The sequence below is a fragment of the Musa acuminata genome, chromosome BXJ2-7 (genome assembly GCF_036884655.1).
Source record: "Musa acuminata AAA Group cultivar baxijiao chromosome BXJ2-7, Cavendish_Baxijiao_AAA, whole genome shotgun sequence".
Taxonomy (NCBI): Eukaryota; Viridiplantae; Streptophyta; class Magnoliopsida; order Zingiberales; family Musaceae; genus Musa; species Musa acuminata.
Window position 1 is genome coordinate 4,373,654 of NC_088344.1, and position 19,630 is coordinate 4,393,283.

Sequence of the window (19,630 nt, forward strand, 5' to 3'; positions counted from 1 at the left end):
AGAACAAGAACGGTGTGGACGCGGTGCGGGAATCCGATGGGTAGCGCAGGGGTTCCATAATACCACGGCGGGGCATCGCTAGCCTCCCGGTTCGCAAACCGATGCGGAGCCCTGCCGTCTTCTTCTGCATTATGGTGTCGGCTTTCTTGAGGCGCAGTTGATGCTGTCGGTAGCGCGCCGAAATTATGGTTCGGTTGGTTCTTTTCCTTCGATAAAATTCGAATTCTTTGATGTATTTATCGGTTTAATTGATATCAAGATTGCTTATTGAGGTACTTAATTTTCAATTCCCCCTCTTGTCACAGCATATTTGTGGGGGCATTTGTATTGATCAGTGTTTGTGAATGATTTGTTCTCCTAATGGCTTAAATGGGTTGGATTAATTAGGTAAATTCCTGCTTTAGAAATCAGTAGTAGTAGAAGTAGTTATTGTCTATTCGTGAAGTGTTCTGATACGATTTGAATCTTATCTGTTAGTAGCAGTAATAGTTGTCTGTTCACGAGTACTGTTTTTTTTAGTGGCCAAAGCTTTATAGCGTAAAAAAGAAGGCTTCCTCCAAGAAAATTACTGCTCAGATGGATTTCACAGATCAAATCTTTATTATGCATCACATATGGTTGATTGATGAGTCATATAACATACTCAGGACTGATGATATTGTTTGATGCATTGTACGTCTTGATTTGAGTTTATTGGACATGTTAGAAGAGGAAAACAATCTGATTCATAAGATTAGAATTACATCATGGACTCATAGTCCACCTTGCTGTTATTGTTCTTTTAGATTAATTGATGCCTATCCAAAGCATGATCGAAACTGATTAATCATTCTAGCTGGTTAAGTTATGCATCCGATTGCATGACCAAGGATTGTCACCAAGTAAGCTCTACTGTCCCTTTAGCTTATAGTTTTTTTGCTGTAAACCAATTCACACTCCACTATATTAAGTGAAGAATATGGTGGTAATAGAATCTAGTTAGTATCTTGATCAATAATATGACATATGCCAGCATATTTAACTTGCCCTTCATTTTGCAGTCAGGTTATCCCCTTGTCATCTCTAATTGCACAGTCTTGTACATACATTTGGTGCCTGCATCTAAGCAATCTGATGCCATAACAAAACTTTACGGGTTAGAAATAACTGCCTTATGTAAAATCAGAATGGTAGTGCTTAGTGTTATTGCTTTCCCTCTAAGGAATGTACATGTAATGACACCACAAACTTCTGTGCTCGGTAGCATAGCTGGAGATGATGAATTATACTTGTCTGCATATCTTGGAATTATTGTCTTCTTTTTTGGGGGGAAAGAATAATATCAATATGTTTTGTTCTTCATTCTATAATTGCATGCATTAGACTAGTTTCATGTGGAAATTGACTCGATCTTGATTGATAAATAAAATTTCACATTCAATGTTGCAATTTGTGCCCTCGAAGCACCGGCAACCATCTGAGGTGATGGTTGGTGAGGTTGGGCACATGCATCTATCTTATGCTTCATTCAGAATGCCTTCTTGGAGAGTATGATCTGCAGCTCCACAAGTCATTCAATCCTACCTACTAAGATACCACAATGCTATGCATCTTTTATTTTAACAGCTTAATCTTCTGATATTTGAGGTTCCTCTGTGTTATTTTTTGAAGTCACTGGCATCGGGTATATTTCTTCCATGAAAATGATGCATTTTAGGTGTGTTCTTGAACATAGATCTTTCCATGTATTGCTCCTTTTTGTTATTTGTATAAAAATCACTCATATTTGTTGTTTGTTTTTTAATCCTTAGTTTAGTGTGTACTAATCCTTCCGTCTATTCATATTTACTTGAAATTACTTGTACATCCATCATTTTATATTCATGTGGGAGAATGATATAATTCCAAATGGTTCTACATTTTTATCCTCTTCCAGTTTTCTTTCATTTATGTAATCATTCATCTCCCGAAACCTCAATAAACCTCCAAATGAAAGTTTTAAAGGCAACAAAAATTTCTCTTTTGAAATCACATCCCAAAGGACATAAAGCTTAAAAGAAATGATGTTAATTATTCTCATATTAAAAAAAAAGTCAAGGACTGTATGATCTCCTGTAGTTTATACATCAATCTAGATTTGGAAACTTTGAAAGATCAGCACTAGATTTCTTGTAAAATCTTAGGAAATAAGGTCTGGAGGAAGAATGAAGAAATTTTGTCAAGGTTTCTATGGAGTACATGGATTCTTAGATCTTAGTGAGATTTGGCACCTGCTTAAGTAAGAATTGCATAGAGTCAAATCAAGAAACTATCATTCTTTGTGAAAATTGTGTACATTGACCCTTTTCAGGTTCTGTATTTATGGATGCTCATGCATTAGACAGTCCTTTTCTGTCTTCTCATATTTTTGTGGGAATTATGGAGAGTGAAACTCCAATTATAAGAGCCAATTAAAGCTAAGCAGTCTCTTCACTGAGAGAGATGTAAGAAATTAGGGAATTCAGACCTTTAGAGTTTTCCAGAGAGCCATCGTGCATTTTAGAATCAGAAATCTGGAAACCCACATTATGTAGGATCAACCAATATATATTTCCTGAGTTCCATGACATTGTATCTGATGTGCTACTCAACATGCTTGTTCGCTGATCTGTGGTGCGTGGTAGCCTCGACGCAATGCTTACGCATGTTCTTATGAGGCATTAGGTGAGATCCCTCCTTTCACTACGTGGGGGATGACGACATTGGTGATGAAATGTTAAGTAAGATCGCGATCGAGAGCTTCTCCTGTAGAATGGAGGAGTTTGAGGCTTCGAAGTCCTTCAGGTTAGCATATCGGCAGCCGTCACTGTCACACCAGAGCAGCGGCAACACCGGTCAGATTGTTGCAGTTGCCGGGCTGCTTTCAATGGGGATGGCTTGTATGCAGGGAGAGGAAGGTGGCAGGCGCTTTAAATGCAAGATGTGTGGTGGATGGGGGAGGGTAGTTCCGGAGCTTTTGACGAGGGAATGGGGCGGCGGCCGTGCTGCGACAAGCTCGGAGTGAAGAAGGGCCCGTGGTCGGCGGAGGAGGACAACAAGCTCATCAACTTTATCCTCGCCAACGGCCATTGCTGCTGGCGCGCTGTCCCCAAGCTCGCGGGGCTGCTGCGGTGCGGCAAGAGCTGCCGGCTCCGGTGGACGAACTACCTGCGGCCGGACCTTAAGAGGGGGCTGCTCAGCGAGGCGGAGGAGCGGCTGGTCATCGACTTCCATGCCCGCTTGGGGAACAGGTACTCTCTCCTCTTCTTCACAAGTGGTCTGAAGTCGTCGTAGTTGATTGCATGGAACAAGCATGACACACACAGCACGCGTAGTTGCCCTGCTTAATTAGATAGGAAACATGGATTGGAAATGCTCGAACAACGAATCTATTGTGTCGATGAAAGAATCTATGATACCTGTGTCCATATTATTCAGATTGACTAATTCTGATACTAGAGAATATACTTTCTCATGTACATTAATTCTGAAATCTCACGTAGTGGGATCAAATTGAAAACAAGAAGTTCATCGGAAGGGAGAGATGTTTTATGATTTTGTCATTTCTCTTATTCAGGTGGTCTAAGATCGCTGCAATGTTACCGGGAAGAACAGACAACGAGATCAAGAACCTGTGGAACACTCACATCAAGAAGAAGCTTCTCAAGATGGGCATCGATCCCGTCACTCATCGTCCGCTCCATCGGCAGGCGAGCCCCGAGGCCTCGCCGTCCACCGTGACCACGGACAAGTCCGACGACCAGTTACAGTCACAAGGAAACGAAGGCCAAATACCGTCCTCGGACAACAGGAGCCCAGCGGAAGCAAGCTCCATCGATGGCGGCACGGACCCTTTGATGAGCTGCCTGTGGGAAGACAGCACGCCGGTGCTTTTGGATGAACTGTGGCAGCTCTCGAGTGACGACGATGGCAACAACTACGGCAGCGTCATTGCCGGACGAATGCCGTGGGAGGAAGAAGGAAGCTCCGAGTGGCTGCTGGACATCCAGGACTTGGAGAATTTGGATGGAGAGAGATCCATTAGCGCACAAGGCTACCCGAGAAGGTAGACGACGAAGCACAACAAGTGTACTGTCACAACTGTGGATTACCTATCGATCCCTAGTAAGCTTGGTTGGGGAAGCAAGGATGGATTCCTCGATTCCTGCAAAGTAGAAGCTGGATCTCCATGAAGCCTTCCTTCACCCTATGTTTCTTCTTTTCTTCCCTCTTTACGTGCAAGAAGAATCATGTACATAAAATCGTGACTCTTTTGTTAATAATTTGATTAATGAATAAATACATATGTGGCTAATTAATTATATGTGCATCATAGATAATATTGCATTATCAGATCGATGTAAGCTTATTTTATAAGTTTTTTTTTTATTTTATAATGTCAGACTATTCTGGTAAACTTCACCGATACTAAAGCTGTGATCTGACTTCTTTTTTAATATATTTCAGTATGTATAGTATAAATATTAAAATTATAATAACGTTTCGATTATAAAAAGAATTTTAATACTAAAAGCTAGAATCAAATAATCATAAATTAAAGTTTAGATTTGTATAATCTACGAGCGTAATGTCAGTAATATCAATCTAGAAAGAAAATTAGACTCGTCTTCTCCTATATAATATTGATTTAGAAGAAGAATTAAACTCATCTTCGTATTTCTTTCTATCTTTTTAAATATTTATAAATTTTTATCTATTTATAGACGAGAAAAAGTTCCTCCCATCAAGATCATCTTTTAAAGAATTTGATCATAAATAAACTTTCATTTTATTGATTGATAATTATATAAAAAAAAAGATTAAAAAAAACTATTTAATCTGATTAGTATGTTTTTATGTGTTCCTCTCAATTAATTCCAGGCAAGAGAATCTTTGTTGAACTGCTCATCAAGCAGAGGTGGATCACCATCAACAATGGTAATGGAGTGTAACAAGCAACTCTGGAATTGCTTGCACGTGCGAAACACTTCTACTCTCAAAGGACAGCAACAAGAAGCCAAGAGCAAGTTAGCAGCCAGGAAAAAGTTCTGCATTAGGTCATCTGTCACTGAACTTTCAGGTTTGGTGGAAGCACATCAGTTTCACAAGGAAGATACAGATAGAACAAGTCTGGTTGTTGAATCCTATGTGATATTTGATTTGATGAATCACCCAAGAAGTCAAAATAAAATTATTTGCAATTATTTTAGAAAGATGTGTACTCTTCTCCTCCCAGCATTTGAAGTTCAAAGTCATGTAAGAGCAATTCTTTTTTCCAAAATTGTTGATCTTACATATGAATACTAATTAACCTAATAAATATATATATCACACCCTTTTAGCCATGATCTTGGAAGACACCAGTTCTCAGGAGAGGAAGAAATCAAACCCATGCACGGTTCTGATATGTCTTAGAAAGAAGGAAGCAAGAACAAAAAAATAATAATAATAAAGTCATGATCTTAGGAAAATGATATGCATACATATTTTTCTATACCAAAAATAAAATAAAGGGATACTAATGTCAGAATGATTCAATGCTTATCCTGTAGACTGACCTCCTGTATATTGATAAAAAGTACTAGCAAACAAAGAATAATATTATCTTTCTACCAGCAGACTTTGTGAGCCAGAAATTATGTTTATCATATATAAACTACACATATCAGCATTCAGTGTCTTTAATTCTGAGCTGGTCCAAAAAAAAAAAACTGGTTAGAACTAGTTCTTGGTCTATAGGTTCAGTGGTATGTCAATTCTAAAGTAGAAGCCATGATCAGGCAAGCTCAAAGCTCAGTCTCCAACTATCTGACTTGATAAGCTTACAGATACAACAATGTCCAGCTGAGAGTGATGAAATATAAAAGATATTAGAGAAACAGTGACCCTCTGCAAGCTCAAAGCTCAGTCTCCAACTATCTGACTTGATAAGCTTATAGATACAACAATGTCTAGCTGAGAGGGATGAAATATAAAAGATATTAGAGAAACAGTGACCCTCTGCAAGCATAGAAAGGTATTGAAATGTATCTCTTCCTCTGTCTGGTTGCATTAGCAGGATGAGTTTTACCAAATATATTCTCTATCGATTGATAATTCTCATAGGGTTTTTTTTTCTTCCAAACCATAGTATAATTCTCATTTCGGCTTTGGTTTAGTCTTTGATAAGCTTAAACAAAATCAGAATTCCCTTTTTAGATTTTGATGAAACCCTAAATTCTGATATCATGCTGAATTCAAGCACTGTAAATTGATTTCATTGTATCATGTCATCAGGCTTTACAGAACCCGTCCATGATTGGATGTGGGCTCAACTATGCTTAATTGGGCCGCCACCCTAAGCAGGCTTCGGCCCACTGAAGGGCCAGTCTTCAGTGTACACGCGCTGAGTCCACGAAACGCTCGTTTCGTCGGTGACAAGACCCACCACATCACGAGTCTGCTTGTGTGGGGGCCACGGATGAGGCGGAGATGGATGGGGTTCGTGAGAGGAGGTGACGACGTCGACGAAACTTTTGGGGCGGAACGTGGCGTGTGCGTACGAATACATTCCCTTGGCGAAGTGCCGTTCGATCCGGCGGCGTCTCCCTCGCTGGCCTCAAGGAAGACCCAGCTCTCGTCTCGCCGCCTCCGCTCTCTCGAGTCCCTCTTGCTTCCTCCCCAGCGAGAGCTCGCCCGGAGGTAACTCCCTCTCTATTTCCCTGCGCGCTCGATTTCTTGATGGCTTCGGTCGGCTTGGTCGTTGCAAATTGACCCCCTTGGGGTGGTTTTTTATTGGGACTCGGGGAATGCGGGTCTCAGATCTTTGCTCAAGAGTCCTGTTTACTACTACTACTACTATGATTCTTGATCCGATGATTATGACTGCTTTTTCCATGGCGGTGATGAGTGATAACCCTAGAATTCCTCTCTTTTTTGTTCTTCAACGCGAATCTTCCGAATCCTAGAGATGGCCGATGGAATAGAAGACGTGAAGGCCGGTCCCGAACACTAGAGACTATATTTGATGAGAGTATAATACATGATGGATTTCACTCTATTCTCCCCTTTTGACTGCAGTCCGTGGTGCCCCATCTCTATAAATTGCTCGAGCATCGTCTTCAAAGCTTTGCCGTGTGCAATCCAAGCCGTAAGCCGAGGGATTGGTAATCGGTAGTGCTATTCTATTATTGCCAACTGTGAGACCCAGTAGGGATGAATTAGGGCTCGTTTGGTTTGGATTTCAGTGGGATATTTGAGGTTTATTTGGTGTATTGATGATGTAAACTGAAGTTGTTGGATGAGTGCTTGTCACATACCATGTAAAACAGGAAAACGAGATTCCTGTGGTTGAAATGAACCAAGATGGACGATTTCTAGGGTCCAGATCCAGGAAATGTCTTGCTGCTGTATCCATTTGTCCTGTATAAATAGGGCTAGCAGCGTATTCTGTGACAACAAAAGTGCGTGATGGATTTGTCTTTTGACCAACCGACTAAATTGAGAATATTGCTTAATGTAGAAGAACAGATGAAGAAACGAACACATGTTACCGGTCTCTTGTATGTCAAATTTTACATATGAATGTATAGACTAGTTTTGTATGTTTGCATGTCCAGCAAGAATTTAGATCGATCGGGTATGGCTTGAATTGTCCAAAGAAAGAATCAGATTAGGTTTCAGACAAGCTTTGATGTCTTGGGTCTAGCAGTTATGCAGTATGTCCAAATGTCATCCTACTTGAACTAGACCTGAACCTAATTTTGTCACCACCCTTCGTTGTTCATCCGATCAAATCCTAAACAAACCAAAGAAATTCAGGAAGATGCGTAAGGAGGTAAATATGAAGATTCAGGAAGAACAAAGTACATTTGTACTTGTAGTTCTTTTGCGTGATAAGACAACGATTGCCAAAGTTGTGTTTACTAATCCCACATCATGATTTCTTTGATCAACGTTTGGTCATTTCTAATATTCTTCTCCACGAACTAGCTGATAATTTGGCCAGGAATCCTTGCAGAAATTAAAGGTCTATTCCTTTAGGATTAGGAATCCGTACGTACCCAATTAGAAGTGTTGGGTGGGGACGAAATCCACGTGGTGCAAGCAATTTATTTTCATCCTCTTTTCATCTGTTTTCTTATTATTCTATACTGCTAGTTGGAAAACATCAGAGTTTCTACTGGATTTGTGCCAAATAATCTTTGCAGATCATCCGTGGTCTCTGCTTCCCTCGTTAGTGCTATTTTATGACCTTACTGCTTCACCAGACCTTTGGGGTATCTCGTGGTGTAAACAAGAGAGATATTGAAACAATCTTGATGCCATGGTAAAGTTGTGTTCCGTTCTAACTTGGGTGACTAGCAAGTTGTGGAAACATCTTTTCTGCTTGTAGCGATAAGATCACGGACATCAATGTTTCCCACACTTAGTATCGGAGAGGGTCTTGTGCACCAGATCTGTCCTTTTTTTCTAACAATTCTGTTTAGGTTGTAGTTTTTCATTTTTGTTGTGTAATATATGTTAAAAAGTACAAATTTGTTTGCAGAACACTTAATATTAGAATATTTATTGTAACATTTTGCTTGTTATATAGCATTACAAATTGTGAGGTTATGTTATTAGCCTAGTATGGGCTTCTGATGCTTGCTATGGTGCTGGTTATCTACAACTGACCTTGCATGCATTCTTCAGAGTGCCCATGTAGCACTAATTTTGAGTTGAATATGACTCATAAGAATGGAATATTCTGTTGCATGCAGAAATGGTGGATTCATATACGATAAAGATAAGCTCGGACTTGATCAATCAACTAGCTGGTGGTAATGACAAAGTGAAGAAGAAAACCAAGAAACCCAAGCCGAAGATTTCAAAGGAACCGCATCAGCCTCAGAACAATGTCAAGCCAGTTCCCAGCACACAGAAAAGCAGCCCGAGCGGGGGATGGCCCCTCCAGCCTCCCCTGTTCATGCCCGTGCCCCCTCCGGACCCAGTTACAATCTCAGAGTTGGAAGCTATCCGTTCTGTCCTTCGGGAGAGCCAAAGAACAGTGGAGAAACTGGAAAAGCATCAAGACAAGATGAATCAGGAGCTCACTCAGAGAGCAAAGGAGCTCCGGGACAAGGAGTTCAAGTTGCCCCACCAAAATTCCTCCATTTCCTGTACTGCTGAGAGAGATGCTTGCCTGAACTGTTACAAGGAACATGCCTCGAATCCTCTGAAATGTGCACAAGTGGTGAAAAGCTTTGCGGACTGTGCCCGCTGGGCAAGGCTGCAGGTAAGTTCGAAATAGGGTTCTAAGCTTCACCGGGAATGCGAGCCATGGGAAACAAGGTTCCTTGTAATGGGTTGAGATTCAATAACTAGCGCCAATCGGAAGACAGCTTGGAAACCAAAACTCCATTTCCTTTCCTGCATTCAACAATCAGCTTGGATTATACAGAAGTTTTCCTTTTATGTGACCATTGAATCAATTGTTTGTTGTGTACTTTAAATTATTGATTATAGAAAATATATTAACAGTCAATTATCATTTGACATATAAGCTTCACGTGAAAATTATCATGGAAAAAAAATGGTTCAAGTCGCCTTCCGTTTTATCTCTTTGCATGGACAAAAGTTTAAGGTAGATTGTTCGAGGTTATCTCTCTTCTGTCACCCAAATGGATAAAATGTTAAGAGAAGGATGTTGGAGTGATTATTGATTGTTTCCTTCAAGACTAGGTATAAAAGGTAATCCTTGGTGTTATGTCATAGAGTATATGAGGTGGTGACCGAGGTGGCTCTAAGACGAAAGTGTTGGGCAGTTAGTGACACCTTGAGAGTTCAACGCTTTCGTCTTAGAGCCACCTCGGTCACCACCTTAGATACTCTTGTGCCTTCGAGTTAGTGACCGAGGTTTCTTTGTGTATATGATTTTTTTTCAAAAAATAAATTTTATGACATAACATCGAGGATTACCTCAAGGTATGTGAGTCGAGAAATCTCATACCCCCGCTCGATCAACATCTATCTTGTGAATGCCACGAAGAAGCAAGTTGGCAATAGGTTTATCAGATGAATTAAACATGAGACTCTGAGCCCCTCGATAAGAGCTCTGAAGCATGTCTTGGGAGGAACAATTGATAAGAAATATATTAATAATCAACTATTATCCGATATATAAGCGTCACGTGGAAGATATTGTGGAAGGAAAAAGGGTCTATGTCACTCCCCTCCCATTTATCAAGACAAACTATTTAAGACTGTCTTCCTCGTATCTCTCGTATAAACAAAACATTAAAAGGGGAACGTTAGAACGGTTATAAGTTGTCTCCTTCAAAGTAAGATATAAAAGATAATCACCAATGCTATGCCAATGAGCTCTTTTTCCAGGAAAAAAAAAAATCATACTTCGGCCATTGGGATCGTATTAAAAAATTTCTCAAAATATCAATCTTAGCATAAGTGATGCGCAGAGAGCTCAACATTTCTGCATGTTTCTGACATCACATTAAAGTCCCATCTCTCTCTCTCTCTCTCTCTTCTTGAGTAACCGGATTTTTTTCCTTATTCATTTTCTGTAAACAACATCATGCGATGTGGCTGAAGTGAGGAAAGATTTTTATGTATCACAAGCGTTCATGAGCTCAAGTACTTCTGCTTCTTTTCGGTATTTTAGCAGCAGAAAATTACTGGTTACACAGATTTTGGAACGAAAGAAATGTTACAAGGAATGTTGGATGCCGAATGGATTCATTTCCGTGATATTTATTTGGTTACGTGATTTGCAATTGGCAGCTTAATGTAGCCTGTAAAATTAGCTTTCTACAACCTTAGAAGACAGTCACATCTACATTTCATGCGGGAATAAGAAGCCGAATGCTTGGTCGGATATTAATTCTCCGTCCGAGGCCGGTCCTCAGCAAGGTTGCATTTGAACTGATACAGAAGAGGAATCACCAGCGAGTTAATAATCAAATCCAGATATCAAGGTTGTATGCAAGGTTGCATTTGAACTGATACAGAAGAGGAATCACCAGCGAGCTCATAATCAAATCCAGATATCAAGGTTGTATGCAAGGTTGCATTTGAACTGATACAGAAGAGGAATTCACCAGCAAGTTCATAATCAAATCCAGATACCAGGGTTGTATGCAAGGTTGCATTTGAACTGATACAGAAGAGGAATCACCAGCAAGTTCATAATCAAATCCAGATATCAAGTTTGTATGCAAGGTTGCATTTGAACTGATACAGAAGAGGAATCACCAGCGAGTTCATAATCAAATCCAGATATCAAGGTTGTATGCAAGGTTGCATTTGAACTGATACAGAAACAGAATCACCAGCATGTTCATAATCAAATCCAAATATCGTGAAATAATATTATTAAAAAGGAATACCGTGGAAATCAGAACGCCTCAATTAGATGAAGTTGGATGAGCAGAGGCATCTGTTGCCAAACTCTGTTCATTTTCAAATAGGAGGGCTTTTTACTGTAAGGTGATATATATATTTCTTTCTCTTGAGTTTCTCGGAAGAAAAAGAGAGTTAACTGTGTAGGAATGTTCAGTACAGAAGATTAAGCTCTCTCCAAGATGTGTAGACTGCTTTCAACTCTGGTTATCCATTCTCTTAATGTTGAATTCACTTTCTGTGGCACCTCATCATGGGGGCAGTGACCTGAAACAACATTATCAAACAGTGAGTGTATATCGGAATAGGACTGCCATCCAACTAAACTAAAAAATATATATCATCATCATCTGAATGAACAAGGCTTTAAGATCTCATCCTTCCAATTTTGGACAAACAGAAATTATGTCTAGATCTGATTTTGCTTCAGAAAGGGTTGAACCAGTTACCTGCATCCAATTCACTTACTGTGACCTTGTTGCAGTGCTCCCTGACCATGGACAAGAATGCTTCGGATTTGGTCAGTGGGTCTTTCATCCCCTGGTTTGTCAAGAACACAATGCACCATCAGCTGATTAACTGATCACGCATGAGCCTTCTTAACTCAACTCATCTATCATGCACTTACTTGTATAATCAATACCTCTCCTCCAAAGAAGCCAAGTAGGTAATTAAGAGGAATAGACAAATCAAAGGTCACGATACTTTCCAGAACAATGGCTGCACCGGGATCAAATGACTGATTTTGGTCAAGGAAAATATAAAGCCTATAAGAATCTAAACTTTAGATGTCTCACATCCTAATTTCAGGTATCCATTCTTAACCAACAGATAGCTATGCATGAGTAGCAATATCACATAATTAAGTCTCCAATATAATGTATATATTTCCATGTCTGAAGTCTGAGCTGCACAAAATGCAATGCGTAAAAAATGAGAAGTCAGTATTACAAACAAAAGAAAACAAAATTTTGTTGTAAAATGTGTGGCACTGTCAATCCATGATGTACCTAATGAAAGAGACCCTTTTAGCATGTGGATTCCTCGAGTACAAACAATGGCCTAAAGTTGAAATTGATGAATAAGAATTGTAGTTTTATGGCAACATCTAATATTCAAGATGTAAGTTAAGTTCAGTGCTCCAATAAATTGGAGGTCAGAAATACTTTTGTTGCATTCATCACAGGTGGAAGGAAGCAGTGGTATGTTAATTTTTGAACAGATATAACAGTTCAGAAATTAGACCATCGTAATAATTCTCAGAATTGTCAAGTCATAAATGAGGATACAGCCCTGAGAATTTCACCAAGAAGCCAATCATCCACACGCTCTACGTTCTGAATCAAATGAATGACAAAATACACAGCACATATGTCAATGGCATGTAATTTATGCAAGAAAAAGATCAAGGGAAAATCCTTAAGGTTCACATACAGTTGGGTAACACTTCTCAATGAACTTGCCAGCTGTTGACCTCAGGAACAGCAACAGCAGTTGTGCCTGCAACCAAGCAAGCCCAGATATTTTCCTTTCCTGAAAGAACAAATTTATGCATAATTGGCAACCTCACAATTCAAATTTCTCACAAAGATGATGACAACAACACTGAAGGTTAGATGGTGTTATTTTTATCATCTGATAAACACACAGAAACTACTAATACTAAATACACAATACCGTTTGCTTATAAAGCGATCACTAAAGACAAGGCTTTATTTCTCAGATGCTTGTCCATATTGATTGTATTGGTTGTGACATATCAAGACATTCGGTTCTTTTAACGTAGCAGGTGTAAATTCTTTCGACATAGCAGACATTTGTTCAAATTTCTAAGGTTGTGTTTGGTTCAGAATATCATCATCATCAACAACAAGCTATAATGATAACTATTTGAGGTTGGCTACATGGATCTTTCATCAGTGAGTTCATTAAAAAAAATAGTATTAATTAAATTAAAAGTATTTAAATACTTATTTGCTGAAAAAAGTAAATATTGACTAGACAAGTTGAAATGTAATGATAAACTTCAAACTACAGTATATCATATTCCAACAAATTCTGTTGTGTTTGGTTCAGATTCTTCAGAATATCATCATCATCAACAACAAGCTATAATGATAACTATTTGAGGTTGGCTACATGGATCTTTCATCAGTGAATTCATTAAAAAAAATAGTATTAATTAAATAAAAAGTATTTAAATACTTATTTGCTGAAAAAAGTAAATATTGACTAGATAAGTTGAAATGTAATGATAAACTTCAAACTACAGTATATCATATTCCAACAAATTCTGTACATAGCCAATATTTTATACAGTTTCATGCAAAGCATTCCAGATCTGACAAAATGCAACATAAAATGTGAAGTTTTAACCGACATGAGCAAGAAAAGTAACACTCTAGTATGTTACGAAAGATGCAACTACACAATTGTGACTGATATAGAACCTGAATCAGCTTTACATCAACTGAAGGAATAGACGAAACGGTGGGAACAATCGAACCAGCTGTGTTAATAAGAACCAAAGACTTCACCAGAGAAGGCCATAGACCTGCAACTGTAGCAACAAAATAACCTGGAAAAAAAGAGTGTTGGATTAAGAAGTTTCCAAACAAATTCATAATGAAGTGCAACTCAAGTGAAAAAAAAAATGATATTAGACACAATCACTCAGTAGATCGTTGCACTATCATGAGCTCAGACATACCACCTAACGAGTTGCCAACGAGATGAACAGGTTCTCTCACGACTTCAACAATAAAATCTCTCAACAACTCTGCCCACAAAAGTTCAGTATATATGACATTTGGTTTCTCTGACTTCCCGAAACCCAACAGCGAAATAGCCCAAACCCGATGTCCACCATCAGCAATATTAGATATGTTGCCACGGAAATGCTCCAGGAAAGCTCCAAAACCATGAACAAGAAGAGCTGCAGGTCCTTCGTTGCCAACGGCTGTGTACTAAAGGCAAAATTATTGTAAATGAGAATGCACATGGAAGTATTTTATGGCCTGATTAAATAACATGCCATGTAACAATTAGCATAATGACCAATATCAAACCTACTAATGTGCAAAACCTTCACTGTGACTCAAAAAATAAGGGTAAAGAAACAAAAACCATAAGTTATTTCTTTACACATACTCCTGAAACTAATATGTTTTTCTGACACCCTCCGTGGCTTCCAGTTGAAAATCAAGCTTGCAGCATCTATGAAATGTTCAGGACAGGACCAGTTCAGACGTACAGGACAGACCAACTTCATTTCCATTTTATTTTAAAGAGATTGACCTGTGATACTTCATTTTCATGCCTTATTGGACATTCAGTGCTAATCTGTGTAGTTTTATACTTTTATTGACATAAAGGAAAGAAGGCAGCAAGATAGGAAATTAAAAATAAAACTTTGTGCTCACAAATTACCTGAATAAAATGACCTTTCCATCTCCAAATCCAAACGGGGTACACTCCTTCATTGCATATTTGGCTTTTCAAAGCCAGAACCGAATACCACTGTTGCATGATCAGTGCATTGTTAGACAGATGAACAAATTGACCTTAAAGATGTAGTTTGCAGTTGTCATATGATTTTCCAAATCTCAAAATGCAGATACAAACAAAAAAAAAAAACTAACTTCACACATTTTAGGTTGATAAACCCCAAGGTCCTACCTCCATGGAACAAACAGCATCAACTGCTGCTGCAACTGTAGGTGCTGAATATCCAAATGGTGATAGAAAGCCTCCATTGCGTTCTTTCTCATACTTTATAGCTTCATAGTACACTCTCCTTCGAGATATAGTTCCAAAGTAAAGGGCAGAACCAAACAACGCACTGAATGAGGCTCCCTTCCTTCTTTCAGCTTTCCGTAACTTGTCATGCAACCTACTTATTGAATTTAATGAATCAGGCAATACAAAAGTGCTGAATCTTATAAAATAAAATGTGCATGATCATGCTTGATAATATTAGGTAAGTCACAAGTTGTAGCAAAGATAGCAATGCACAGAATGTAACAAATATCGGCAAGCAATTAATTACATATTTTGTAATTTAGTTAGACACAAAAAAGATAAATATTTGTCCTAATATCTAGGACTTGCATGTATCCAGGACATCATTGGTGAACAGGACGTTTCAGATATATTCTTTCTGGGAATACAAAAGCTGTACGTAAAAGATGTACATGACATTCCCTTGGTTGGATGGGAAAATGACAGTCTGAAAATATTTTAAGATTATGTAAGATCAGGGAAATCCCAACAAATTTCCTACAAGATTAGAGTAACCTATGTAAACCCAGAGAAAGTGAATGATAAGTGCCTATTTTCACCAAGATAATGGATAAAATATAAAGAAGCAAGCCAACTACATACTCTTGCCAATCATCCCTTGCTGTTCCTTCTAAATATCGCAAATAAGCAGCGAGAGCATTTAACACAGTGTTTGTTCCACCTTTCACCAGACTCCCCTCTTGTGACACAAACATGGAATTTGAAAACTTTGTACTTCGCACATTGTTGAAAGTCGATGAGGTTTCTTTTCCCTTTTCATCATAACATTCGCCCCTTTCAGCAGGATCAGTTTTCATAATATTTTGATTCCTATTCCTTTTTAATATGGACACAGGTGAAGCTTTCTTAAGAGAAATCCAGCTGTCATCTGACTGACAAGGTGCACCATCCAGATAGTTCTTTACTTCAACAAGAGACGGTAATGCACCTGAAAAGAAAATTCACAATTATATGAAAAACAAATACCATTTCGCACATCAACACATACACAAACATTTGACAAAAATGACATTAAGGAACTCAAAAGCATACTAGTTTTCAACTCCATGCTCAAAACAGGTATGGTCGGAGCTGGCATTGGAAGAGATATAGACAGCTTCAGTTTTGTAAACTCATGGTATGATGCAGATAATTCCTTTAAATTCTGGGCAGACATCAAGCAGTAACATGATATATTACAGAAATAAAATAGACCTGAAACATATAAAAATCAAATATAAGTACAAACTGAACTACCTTAAAATCATAAAAGGGAGTCCTCCAAAAGATAAATTCAGGGTTTCCCCATGAGAATGGTACTGCAGATAAAGATGATTCGACAGTAGTGGCCAGCTTACGAAGATTATATTCTACCTCCTCTTCTGCATATATGTGACTCGGCTTTACCTGAAACACTTTGAGGGATAAGATAAATCAGGGGGCTAGCATAGATGAAGTACTGCACATGCAGAGTACACAAAACAAATCTGACATCTATTTGCAGAGTGAGGTACAACATCACATTAATCCCTGTTTAGCAACCTTATTTACAAGTTCTAATATGACATCTTCAGTGCTTCCAAAGCCAAGAAGCAGATCAGATCCTTGACCCTTAAGCAGCTCCTTGAGTTCTTTCACAGAGAAAAGAAGTAGCTCTCTCATTTCATCAGAAAGATCTGCATATAAAAACTGAACAAATTAAAACAACAAAGTTGCTTTGTTTTAAACAAATTCAAAAGTATTTCTATTGGAAATAACTTTATTTACAACACCTAATTGCACAAAGAAAGTATGCACATCAGCAAGATTTTCCTATTACAGTTTCATTATCATAAAGATGGTCCGATGCGCGAGGCTCTCACCACCGTGAACTTGAGGAGGTTAACATACACATTCTCATCTGCAACCAAAATGGTTGTTAACATACTTGATGCCCTTGACACTTAGGCCATAAAGGAACAATCTTATTGTGGTTTGAGCTCGCCCCAACAAAGAAGTATCGCTCCAATAATGATTCATTCTTAGACTACTCAGCGCAATCCTGCCCACTGTCCCCTCTGCTTAACCATTCTGACTTTCCTGGCTTTCATTCTGATACTAACTACTCTAAGTCCTTCATAAAATGCAATCAAAGAGAAGATTGATGATAATGAAACTAGAGTAGTTGTCATTATTGCGGTTCCTTCTGAGCCTAGAAAACGTCCGAAAAAACCTGCTACGGAATGGTATCTGGCAAGAAACAACAAAAACAACAAGTTCCTTAAATCTTAAGTGGGTAGGTTTGTTGCACAAACCCATTTCTACTATTTTCTTTAAAAACAACTTATTTTAGACGTAAGACATTGTAACTTTCTCATTCTCAACTATTCCATCTCTTTGCTCTCCCTTTCGTCAACTTAAAGATGGCTCACTCCTTAATCATGTATCACATGATCTCTCTTGTACATGAATTAATCACCATAAAAAGAATGAATTGACCCGTCTTTTGTTGTGCAAGCTATTCCAAGTTCTACCCTTTCTATTGGAACAATTAAATTAAATTCATTTCAACGTTGTCATTGACATCTACATTCCAACCATAATAACAACCTCCAATTCACAAAAAAAAAAAAAAAAAAAAAATCAACTCAGATCCACAGAGCAGTACTACAATGACAGTTTTGTGAGATTCTCTTCTGCACATACGGGTTGCTTAGCAATCAGAAAAAATGTCGTCTGGTTTTATGCATCCAATGTATCTTGTTCTTGGTCAGTTCCTACCTGCTAAATCTGATTCCTGAGTTACACATCAAAAATATTCTCTTGGCCGCAATCCATACAACAACCGAGTTGTTAATTACGTCAAAATATTAGAAGTGCAACAAAACGTCATTTTTCTAAGGGAAAAAACAAGGTTGAACAAGAACAGTCGACGGATGTGTCGGGTTTGCCGGTGGCCACGAATCAAATGTCGAGTTTGTTAGCCGCAGAAGTAAGAGAGAGGGGACAGAAACTGACCGGACAAAATCCGTTGATCGAAGACGTAAAGCGGGACGACCGTCTCGTGCTTAGCCACGGCGGCCACGAGGCCAGGGTGATCATCAACGCGGAGATCATTCTTGAACCACACCAAGGCCGACCCGCCGCGAGCCGCCTCACCCTGCTCCGGAGCCTGAGAAGCCAAGGGCCTCACGCAGGCAACACAGAAGGGAAGCCGGCGGGGCCTGGGACGAGGAAGTGAGGGGCGGAGAGGGGAAGCGATACGGGGGTGATGGCGCAGGGAGAAGGCCAGCGCCATGGTGGAGGCAATCCATCAACCTCCACGGCGCCAGGGGACTGATAACCGCTAGGGTTCCTCTATGGTGGGTGGCGGTGGGGGCTGGTCCAAATTTATGTGGAAGAGAGAATTTTTCCGAGCTCGAGATCTTTAGGCAGCCTTCTCGAGGTTGTGGCTGAGAACGGAGACCAGAGAGCGGGCAAGGACGACAGAGACCCTCGAGCGACGGCGAACATGTGTCCCTTAAAGCTGTGGCCCTGTTTACCCTTTTCGATTCAGGATACTCCCAAGGCTCATCGTCGCTCTCACTCGCCTAATTAAATGTTACCCGTTTTACCTTTTTTTATATATTTAATTTTATTTACTTTCGCTATCAAATTTATTAATAAAAAATATAACACGTAATAAAAAAAATCAAATCATACGAAAATAATAAATAATAATAATAATTTTATTTTTATTGGCGGGAGGTGAGTTACCTACGTTAGCGCCATGTTGCTTTACATTTGCATCGATGGGATGTAACGTTTTGGCCTCATCTCTCGCCAATACATATACAAAACGACACCAATGCAATTATAAGATGATGTAGAGCGATTATTGTCATCATTATTTTCCTCCTCTCCTTTTGACTCAACTCCTGTTGTCATTGTTCTCTCTCTTCTTCCTCCTCCTTTCCTATAAGAAGTCATAAAAAGTTCCTTAAGCTCCATTATTATCACAATTTTCATCCCCGCTTCAATCATCAATGCTTGAATCAATATTGGCAAAATCAATCATCAGGCCATTCTCACCGATCACCACCACAATAGCCAAACTAAGAAGTTTCAATTAAATCATAATAAATAAATATATAATTAAAACATTAAAATTATCGTTATTTTTATTTTATAGTTCACATGTTATACGAGAAAGATTCAATATTTTACTTTTATAACTATATAACTTTAATATAATTTTTTAATTTTAAAAATTAGAATACTAAAAGGTCGAACTACTTGAGGTTAAGGTTAATATGAAATTAACCCATCTCCACTCATCCAATCCTCTTATCCGCACAGTCCATCGGTGTACAGCCCATCTACGTGATCAAGATCTTCAACGTCATCAAGAAGCTCTTGCGGCGGTGCCGATCTGACTCTTCCGGTGCGGCCGACGGCCGCTTCAGTCGGGAGCGAGGGCAAGCGCGAAGACGCGATCGAAGAGAGAGTAGGCGACCGC

General features: G+C 39.0%; 3 protein-coding genes across 4 annotated transcripts; 2 read left to right on the forward strand and 1 right to left on the reverse strand.

The window, feature by feature from the left end:
• The first annotated feature begins 38 nt into the window (after positions 1-38).
• On the forward strand, positions 39-4,321 carry LOC103990527 (MYB-like transcription factor ODO1). Its single transcript, XM_065116292.1, has 2 exons — positions 39-3,248; positions 3,575-4,321. Exons 1-2 carry the CDS (start codon positions 2,932-2,934, stop codon positions 4,065-4,067), a joined length of 810 nt encoding a protein of 269 aa, XP_064972364.1. The 5' UTR covers positions 39-2,931; the 3' UTR covers positions 4,068-4,321.
• Positions 4,322-6,463: 2,142 nt separating this feature from the next.
• LOC135616749 (uncharacterized) lies at positions 6,464-9,440 on the forward strand. The gene is made up of 2 exons (XM_065116294.1): positions 6,464-6,678; positions 8,739-9,440. Exon 2 carries the CDS (start codon positions 8,741-8,743, stop codon positions 9,266-9,268), a length of 528 nt encoding a protein of 175 aa, XP_064972366.1. The 5' UTR covers positions 6,464-6,678; positions 8,739-8,740; the 3' UTR covers positions 9,269-9,440.
• A 1,773-nt stretch (positions 9,441-11,213) lies between these two features.
• LOC135616750 (uncharacterized) lies at positions 11,214-18,663 on the reverse strand. Of its 2 annotated transcripts, XR_010488463.1 has the most exons (15): positions 18,151-18,663; positions 16,696-16,829; positions 16,411-16,560; positions 16,207-16,318; positions 15,757-16,102; positions 15,052-15,265; positions 14,803-14,892; positions 14,084-14,339; positions 13,824-13,951; positions 12,808-12,906; positions 12,663-12,710; positions 12,002-12,112; positions 11,823-11,913; positions 11,361-11,640; positions 11,214-11,282 (listed from the first exon to the last, which is right to left on the reverse strand). XR_010488463.1 is itself a non-coding variant. In XM_065116295.1 (14 exons), the coding sequence occupies exons 1-14, from the start codon at positions 18,428-18,430 to the stop codon at positions 11,540-11,542; spliced, it is 2,160 nt and encodes a 719-aa protein (XP_064972367.1). In that variant the 5' UTR covers positions 18,431-18,663; the 3' UTR covers positions 11,315-11,539. The 2 variants fall into 2 exon arrangements, 1 of the variants encoding a protein (XP_064972367.1); XM_065116295.1 differs by lacking the exon at positions 11,214-11,282 and having other exon boundaries at positions 11,315-11,640.
• Positions 18,664-19,630: the final 967 nt, after the last annotated feature.

What these genes read in the sequence shown, in the direction of transcription:
- LOC135616750 (XM_065116295.1), bottom strand. Translation starts at nt 18,430, where the DNA reads ATGGCGCTGGCCTTCTCCCTGCGCCATCACCCCCGTATCGCTTCCCCT. An exon ending in CGTTGGCAACTCGTTAGGTG is followed by an intron (nt 13,952 to 14,083) that starts GTATGTCTGAGC and finishes CTTTTTTTCCAG; the next exon opens with GTTATTTTGTTGCTACAGTT. An exon ending in TTGGTGAAATTCTCAGGGCT is followed by an intron (nt 12,113 to 12,662) that starts GTATCCTCATTT and finishes GACCAAAATCAG; the next exon opens with TCATTTGATCCCGGTGCAGC.
- LOC103990527 (XM_065116292.1), top strand. Translation starts at nt 2,932, where the DNA reads ATGCAAGATGTGTGGTGGATGGGGGAGGGTAGTTCCGGAGCTTTTGAC. An exon ending in CATGCCCGCTTGGGGAACAG is followed by an intron (nt 3,249 to 3,574) that starts GTACTCTCTCCT and finishes TCTCTTATTCAG; the next exon opens with GTGGTCTAAGATCGCTGCAA.
- LOC135616749 (XM_065116294.1), top strand. Translation starts at nt 8,741, where the DNA reads ATGGTGGATTCATATACGATAAAGATAAGCTCGGACTTGATCAATCAA.